Consider the following 8,793-nt stretch of genomic DNA (forward strand, 5'->3'; position numbering starts at 1 on the left):
GGGGTGTCAGGAAATTCCGGGGGGGGGGGATGACAGCTTTTCTCCAGTTTCCCCCCCCTCAAGCACTTTGTTCCCCAGTGCAAAAACTGGGAAATTTGGGGGAGCACTAGAGAAACTATGAAATATTTTATTTTAGAATGAGTAAAATGAAGAGTTCAATGTTATAAAGTGTATATATTGCAGAAGTTTAACTTCATATTCAAACATATCCCTATACGAGAAACTTTCTGTCCAAGCAATACACTTTGTCTACGACCGAATTTGTTTTCTGCCTTCAACTTTTATTTTTAAACTAGAGAGGCATGTAATGCAGGGCAGTAGAGTAGGTACAGGGCGGGTGCAACTGATCCGCGAGTCTTCAGGTATTACCTATACTTGAGATCTTTTTTCCTTACAGAGAACAGAGACATTAATAATTTGAAACTCCATACACATGCCTTACAGTGAAATATTATATGCTAAAGAAGTTATACATGATGAATTTTATGTATGTTGTTAAATCAGCAAAAGAGGTTTAAGTTTGAAAGGAAGATAAGTATTGCCAATATTTCAACTTTTCTAAATGTATGTTGTTGTTTTAAAAAAAGAAAAAACTCAGATTTATTCTGTGGCTTCAAAATTTCCAGAAATTCTATTTCTCTGGTGACACCAACACACTAACCCCACCAGGAACTCATTCATTCCAAAGCATATAGCTCATAAAAGCTGGGTCCTTCTGCTGATCTAGCCGTGGTGATCCACACTACTGTAACCTCCAGATATTGGAATACTGTAACATGCTCAGCCCTGACTTGGATGGCCCAGGCGAGCCCAATCTTGTCAGATCTAGAAAGCTAAGCAGGGTCAGCCCTGGTTAGTATTTGGATGGGAGACAGACCGCCAAGGAAGCCCAGGGCTGCGACACAGAGGCAAGCAATGGCAAACCACCTCTGGATGTCTCTTGCCTTGAAAGGGTTGCCGTAAGTCGGTTGCAACTAGACAGTGCGGGGCTACCTTTGAAGACAGCTGGGCCCTGAGAAGGGCCAGGAGAGGGAGCTGCTGCTGGAGCGGTGAGTGTTTTATTATTTGCCATTCCTTAACTGCTGAGGAGTAGCAGCTGAGGTTACTGTGTGGGAGGACAGTGTTTGAGGGTGTGTGGATGTGTATAACCTGTTGGAGAGTGGTGCTTGTTTGAGGAAGTGTGGTTTCTGTTTGTCTCTTTTGCCGGGTGCAACTGATTGCAGCTTTTAGCAGTTTTACCTGAGGCTGACTGCTGGCCCCTCCCTCTGCTGGGTGAGCCTTTAATTATATTAGGCTCCTCCTTGCCAGAGGCTCTTGCCCTGTGGCTCTCAGCTTGGGGATGCTCCCTCTAAGCTGTGGAGTCTTGTGAGCAAAATTCTTCTTTGTGAGCTACTGGCATTAAAGTTGTGAGCAAGCGATTTGGCTACTGCATAAATTAGTTTGCTCTGGAGCCATCCTGCCTGAGCTAAGACAAAAATGTGTGAGCTGGAGGCTAAGAAACTGTGAGCCAGCTCACACTAACTCAGCTTAGAGGGAACACTGCTGGGGACCCCATAAGAAGTTAAGAAAATTGTATATTGCTGTACTTGTTTCCCCTTTTGGCTCAGGTAGCCATTTGGTCAGTTCTCTTAAGTTTCAGGGTACATCAGCACACCAAGGTATTTCTAGATGAAGGAATCCACTTGTTTTTGTTTGTTTTTGCTTCTGCAATCCTTTCACAAGTAGTCTTGAGAGGCAGTTTGGCAAGGGAGTTATCAAGGAGGTGCCAGTTAAACTGAACAAATTTTGAAATGGATTGCAGCAGTATGGCTGGTGAGGGAGCTGAGGCAGGGATGTGCAAAGTCTGTGGCATGCTCGTATTCTTATCTGAGGGTAACAGCAATTACACTTGCTGCAAGTGTAAGTTGGTAGCCCTGCTGGAGGAGAAGATACTTGAGGCACACTTGTCCACACTCCAGTTTATAAGGGAAGGTGAAGATTTCATGGACAGAACGCATGAAGCATTCCTGAGAGGGCAACAGGAGGAGGATGGAAAGGTATTCTCAGCAAATGGAGGAGCACCTGACACAGGAGGAGGGCACATGGAAGAATGTAACCCACAGGAGCCAGAAAATCAAGAGACATTCTGAGCCTCTGTTACTAAGCAGTCGGTTCCTGGATCTCCCCACAGATACTGATTCTGAACCACTGGAACAAGGGCTCCTCCTCCACAAAGCTTGAAGAAAATTTCTCAGAAGATAATAATCGAACTTCTGCTCCCCAGTATGGGAGACGATGTGTGTTGATAATTGGGGATTCCCTACTGAGAGGGGTAGAAGCTAAAGTGCACCAACCGGACATTGTGTCCTGAGAGGTATACTATCTACTGGGTACATGCATCCAGGATGTGATGGAAAGGGTAGGAAGATTATTATCCCTTCTTGCTCATCCACATGGGAACAAATGATATCGCCCGGCACAGACCTGAATATATTAAAAGAGACTATGTGGCTCTGGGTAAAAAGGTGAAGGAATTGGGAGTGTAGGTTGTATTTTCATTAGTTCTTCCTGTCGAAGGCTGTGGCTTCGGAAGGGAAAGAAGAATACTATAAACCAATGACTGGCTACATAGATGGTGTCATCAGGAAAGGTTTGGATTTTTGGACCATGGCTTACACTTTCGAGATGAAGCTCTTCTATGGGGAGATGGTTTGCACCTCACAAGGATAGGAAAAATGTGTTTGGAAACAACCTTGCAAACCTAATAAGGAGATCTTTAAACTAAATCCTGTTGGGGAACAAGACAAAAATGGAAAGCCCAGTATGATGCCAATAACTGGAGATAAGAACACTAAAGTTTTACACGGAGTGGAACACGTAAGTACAGAAATGAAAACCTCAGGGTGCATAAAACATGGATTCCAATGTCTCCACACTAATACACAGAGTATGGGAAACAAGCAGGAGGAACTTGAGGTCCTAATACAGGGACTATGACCTAATAGGCATTACTGAAACTTGGTGGGATGACACACGCAATTGGAATATTAGGATTGAGGGGTACAACTTATTTAAAAGGGACAGATGAATAAGGAAGGGGGGAGGAGTCGCATTATACGTAAAGTAGGTATATACTTGTGAGGAACTACATGAATTTGAGCATGGAAGTCCAGTTGCGAGTCTCTGGATAAAAATAAAAGGAGTAAGAAATAATAGTGATATTATGGTGGAGGTCTGTTATAGACCACCAAGCCAGGCAGAGGACTTGGATGAGACACTCCTAGAACAGATTACAAAGACACGGGACATGGTGGTCATGGGAGATTTCAATTATCAGGATATCTGTTGGAAGCCCAACTCTGCTAAAAATGAAAGGTCCAATAAATTCCTGACTTGTCACGCTGACAACTTTATTTTCCAGAATGTGGAGAGGTAAACAAGAGGATCTGCTATCTTGAACTTGATTCTTACTAACGGGGAAGAACTGGTTGACGAGGTGAAAGTAGTGGGCACCCTGGGTAGCAGTGACCATGTAATTTTGGAATTTACAGTCTTGGGAAAGGGGAAAGCTGTAAGTAGTCAGACATATAAGCTAGACGTCAGGAAAGCAAATTTTGACAAACTTAAAGTTATACTTAAGGAGAAGGGAGTTCAAGACGGGTGGGAGTTTCTTAAAAGTGAAATACTGACGGCACAATCACAAACGATTCCTGTGTTGGAAAAATTAGAGGACCCTAAAGAAGCCAAGGTGGCTCCATAAACAGCTTTCTAAAGACTTGAAAAATAAAAAAGACTCATTTAGAAAGTGGAAGGAGGGCCTTATAACCAAGGATGGATGTAAACAAATAACCAGTGTTTGTAGAGAGAGTTAGTAAAGCTCAGTATGAGCTTAAGATAACGAGATATGTTAAAAACAACAATAAAGGGTTCTTTTCTTATGTTCAAAGTAAGAAAAAGAGCAAGGACATGGTAGGCCCATTGCGGGGACAGGAAAGTGAAATTTTAATGGGTGATGAAGAGAGGGAAGAACTTTTCAATTCCTACTTTCCCACAGTTTTATTTTGTGAGGGAAACAGTGCTTAGCATGGCAAACGCAGAACACATGACGAGGGAAGGGAGTTGCAGCCTAGGGTCAGCATAGGGGTAGTACATAAACACCTAGTTTCTTTAAATGACACTAAGTCCTCGGGGCCAGATGAACTGCATCCAAGGATACTAAAAAAACCTTGCAGATATAATTTTTGAGCCTCTGTCCATTATTTTTGAAAATTCTTGGAGAACAGGTGAGGAGCCGGAAGATTGGAGGCGGGCAAATGTTGTCCCCATCTTCAAGAAGGGGAAAAAGAAGGATCTGGGTAACTACTGACCCCGTCAGCTTTACATCTATACCTGGGAATGTTTTAGAACAAATCATCAAACAGACAGTCCTTGAGCATTTAGGAAGGACGGCTGTGATTACTAAGAGTCAGCATGGGTGTCTCAAGATCAAGTTATGTCAGACTAACCTTCTCTCTTTATTTGAGAAAGTTACTACCTTGCTGGATCAGGGGAATGCCGTAGACATAGTTTATCTTGATTCCAGTAAGGCTTCTGATAAGGTTCAACATAATATTCTTGTTGACAAATTGGTAAAATCTGTTTTAGATCCTATGACTGTTAGGTGAATCTGTAACTGGTTGACAGATCGCACCCAAATCATGGAATCAGAGAGTTGGAAGGGACATCCAGGGTCATCTAGTCAAACCCCCTGCACAATGCAGGAAATTCACAAATACCTCCCCTCCCCCTCCACACTGGCAGTGACCCTGTTCCACGCCCAGAACATGATAAAAAACACCCAGGATCCCTGGCCAAACCAGCCTGGAGAAAAGCTGCCTCCTGACCCTGAAGTGGCGATCAGCATTTCCCTGGGTGTGTAAGAAAGGGCCACAAGAACTAAGCACTGAGGCAACCCTTCCTGCCGTCCCTCTCATGATCTGCCTACGTTCACAGTTCACCCAAAGAGTCCTCATCCTCTTGGAGGGGAGAGACAAGTGGAGAGCCTCAGAGATCTGTCCTGGGACCTGTTTTGTTCAACGGCTTTATCACTGATTTGAATGAAAGGATAGAGGGAATGCTTATCATATTTGCAGATGATACTAAATTGGGAAGGGTAGCAAATATGGTAGAAGACAGAGTCAGGATACAGGATGATCTTGACAGGCTGGGAAACTGGGCTAAAAGAAATTTAATGAATTTCAATGGGGATAAATGTAAAGTTCTGCATTTAGGTAGGGAAAATCAAATGCATATTTACAGTATGGGGGAAACTTGTCTTGGCAGTAAGTATGTGCGAAAAGGATCTAGGCGTCTTAGTAGACCATACACTGAACATGAGTCAGCACTGTGATGTGGTAGCTAAAAAGGCAAATGCGATTTTGGGCTGTATCAACAGAAGTGTAGTGTCCAGATCACACAAAGTGATGGTACTGCTTTACTTTGCCCTGGTTAGATCTCACCTAGAGTACTGCGTTCAGTTTTGAGCACCACAATTTCAGGAAGATCTAGACAAGCTAGAATGTGTCCAGAGGAGGGTAACAAAGATGGTGAACGGTCTGGAGACCAAGTCCTATGAGGAAAGGTTGAAGGTGCTGGGTATGTTTAGCCTGGAGAGAAGACAACTGAGAGGTGATATTGATCACCATCTTCAAGTACTTGAAGGGCTGTCATCTAGTGGATGGTACGGAGTTGTTTTCTTTTGCCCCAGAAGGTCGGACCAGTACCCACGGGTTGAAATTAAATCAGACGAGTTTTCAGTTAACATTTCTAAGAACTTCCTGACAGTTAGAGCTGTTCCTCAGTGGAACAGGCTTCCTCGGGAGGTGGTGGGCTCTCCTTCTTTGGAGGTTTTTCAGACAGAGGCTGGATGGCCACCTGACAGTCATGCGGATTCTGTGAACTTAGGCAGATCCTGAGAGGGAGGGCAGGAAGGGCTGCCTCAGTGCTTAGTTCTCGTGGCCCTTCTTACACACCCAGGGAAATGCTGATTATCACTTTGGGGTCAGGAAGCAATTTTTCAACCCTGGAGGTTTTTTGTCATCTTCTGGGCATGAAACAGCAGTCACTGGGGTTATGAGTGGGAGGTATCTGTGAATTTCCTGCATTGTGCAGGGGGTTCGACTAGATGACCCCAGAGGTCCCTTCCAACTCTATGATTCCATGATCTTGGAAACTTTGACTGGTAAAAAATGTGGCCACAAAACACCTGTCAGCTGCTTGGAACATATAGCGGCAGTGCTCAAAGCCTTCCACAGCCATGACCCTCATGCTCACTGAACCTGGCCTCCCACAGACACTCTGATGCGCCAGATCCACCTCCAGACTGCGCTCTCCCTCTCTCGGGACGGTCCGCCAGGCAGTGGGCCATGGACCGTTCCATCCTGAGGTGAGCCCAGAGCGGGCGCAGTGGGCACCCCTTCACTTTCTGCATTCAGGGAGGCACGGGGACTCCTTTCTGATCCCAAGAGTATTCCATCGTTTGGGCAGGACCGGCTGCCTTGTTTTTAGTTTGCTGATTTGCTGATCTACTGCTACATCATCTTCATGTGATTGCAACTTGCAACTCCTTCATTAACCATCGGGAGTTAATTACTTTTAATCAATCTATTTCCTGGCTGTTAAAAATATAACGGTGCTTTACTTGGATGCTCTGAATGTCATTATTACCTTAAGCAGATTTCCCCCGTCTCAGTGATGTTGGGATGCCAGATTCTAGTCAAGCATTTTACTCTGGGAGGCTGCCAGAAACGAAAGACAGAAGTTACCATCCAGTCATCTCACTGTGTACCTTCCCGCCCCACCATCTCCCGCGCACGGCTCGGGTGCCGCACCCTGCTAGCCAGCCGAGAGGGCAGAGACCGCCCCCTTCCCTCCGCCTCTCACCCTGCTTAAGGCAGGCAGAAGCTCCTCTGCTAGCCCAGACCCGTCACGGACGCTGCCCGGCCACGTTTGGTGGCGCTGTGGCAGGAGGCCTGGCTTTCTGCCCCACGGTCCCTTCTCGGCCTGAGGCCGTTTATGAGAGACAACCACAAAGCCAAGGAAGTAAAAGACAAATAAGACAGTTCAAAGAATAACTGCACAGAGCCACTGCCCTGCGGGCAAACGTAAACCCACAGAACTGTACTGCTGATCGGAAAAGTCAACTTCTGTCCTGACTTCTCCACAATGAGGTCTGTTGACACGGAACCCTCTCGTAAGCCTCGTGAAAGGCCCGTGTCGGTGCCTTCTGGAATAAGGCTGCAATCCTAAGGGCATTTCCCTGGGAGTAAAGCCCAGTGGATAACAAGAGACTTGTTTCTGAGTAGACCTGCTTAGGATGCTTCCTTCACTCTGCGAAACCAGATCTTGGGCCATGGGTAGAAATCAAAGAAGTTCAAAGACTGGGATGGGCCAGAAAGGGACCGTGTGTGTCCAAGAACAGGAGCTGGGGCAAAAGCCGCAAAAGCCCCCATCCACGGGAGAACCACCTGCTGGGGGCGGGGGCGGGGGGGTAGGGGCTGTGTTTAGTTACTGGCCCCGGGCCTTTTCAAGCTTGCTGCCCTTTTCACAGAGAACACGGTGTTTTCCGTCTTTTTCATATCTCTGCGAGAGACGGAGAGTTAGCAGGAAAGCAAGTTGGAAAAGCAGGGCAGACTGGGAGGAGGCCAGAACAGCCCCAGAAAGGGGCCTTGGTGAGATGAAGTAGACCTGCTGCTGCTCCCACCGACCTTGAGCAGGGCAGGGGCTGCGGGCAGGGGACATGTGTGTGTGTGTGCGCGTCTCGCACCGGCAGGAGCCACTGGCTCCAGGGACACGGAGGCCTCCAACTCACAGCGGCTCCCGTCCAACTACGGTAGGGCTGCCAGAGGTCGGGGTAGCCCCACCCGGGGGGAGATACAGCCCGCCCCCTTGGGACCTACCCCCCCACCCCAATGGCCTTATTGGCCAATCTGCCCCTGAAAGAGAGCAGCGAGCTTAAAACAAGTTGGCCATAGGACCAGCAGACTGCACATGCACCCTGCAGGCTGCCTTCGTCCCTCTTCCTTGCTTCACAGGCTGTTTGCACAACCTGGGCCCAGAAGGAAAAACATCTACAAAATTCAGAAGTCTAGTTTTAAAATCACTACCTAATGTAAGTGAAACAATAGCTGGAAGTTAAATTTTGTGGAAGCATACTGATATTTTTTTTTAACAGCACATTCCCCAGCCCCCCCCCCCGAATGTCAACGAGGCGATCCACAGGAAGCTGCATAGCATTTTCCTCATTCATTTTGCTAATTTCTCTACAAAGTTGCCATCCTCCGTCTGAAAACTCCTCCTCCTTCTCCACCTTCGTTTTCAGGGCCACCCCCCCCCCTTTTCATCCTCTTGGCTCATAAAAGCAGACCAGCAAACCGCTACTCTCGCCAAACGGAGGCCAGCCAGACCCTGCCCCTCAAGGGCCCCGCGAGGCATCGAGGAGACCGCCTGGGACTAGCAGGAAAAACCTAAACGGTGGCATCTTTTCCTCCTGGGCAGAGTCCTGGCTCTTGCGCTAGTCATTCAACGCCCAGCCTCTGCCAATGAAACCATCAGCTGAGCCAATTTCAATCTGGCTCCAAATCTGAATCTGGGGAACAAATAACCTCGATCGCCCCTGTGCTGCGTTTCGGGCGTGGGGGGCGTGGGGGATGCAACCCCTGCTAGTTTCCCTCCCTCCCTCTCTCTCTCGGGGGGGGGCTTTCGATACCACGGATGAGCTCTGGGTGAGGCGGCTTCAAAAACAGGCCAGTGGCTGAAAATGCCGCACACCCCCCC

The 8,793-nt window shown here is 47.2% G+C and overlaps 1 protein-coding gene across 2 annotated transcripts in view; it reads right to left on the minus strand.

The window, feature by feature from the left end:
* The window catches only part of UBE2F (ubiquitin conjugating enzyme E2F (putative)), a 54,692-nt gene that overhangs the window by 21,711 nt on the left and 24,188 nt on the right, over positions 1–8,793 (minus strand). For both annotated transcript variants that reach the window (XM_015424059.1, XM_015424060.1), the window contains exon 5: positions 6,685–6,755. In XM_015424059.1, the coding sequence (XP_015279545.1) occupies positions 6,685–6,755 (71 nt within the window). The remainder of the gene's footprint in view (positions 1–6,684; positions 6,756–8,793) is intronic.

The sequence above is a fragment of the Gekko japonicus genome, unplaced genomic scaffold (assembly GCF_001447785.1).
Source record: "Gekko japonicus isolate JY-2015 unplaced genomic scaffold, Gekko_japonicus_V1.1 scaffold623, whole genome shotgun sequence".
NCBI lineage: Eukaryota > Metazoa > Chordata > Lepidosauria > Squamata > Gekkonidae > Gekko > Gekko japonicus.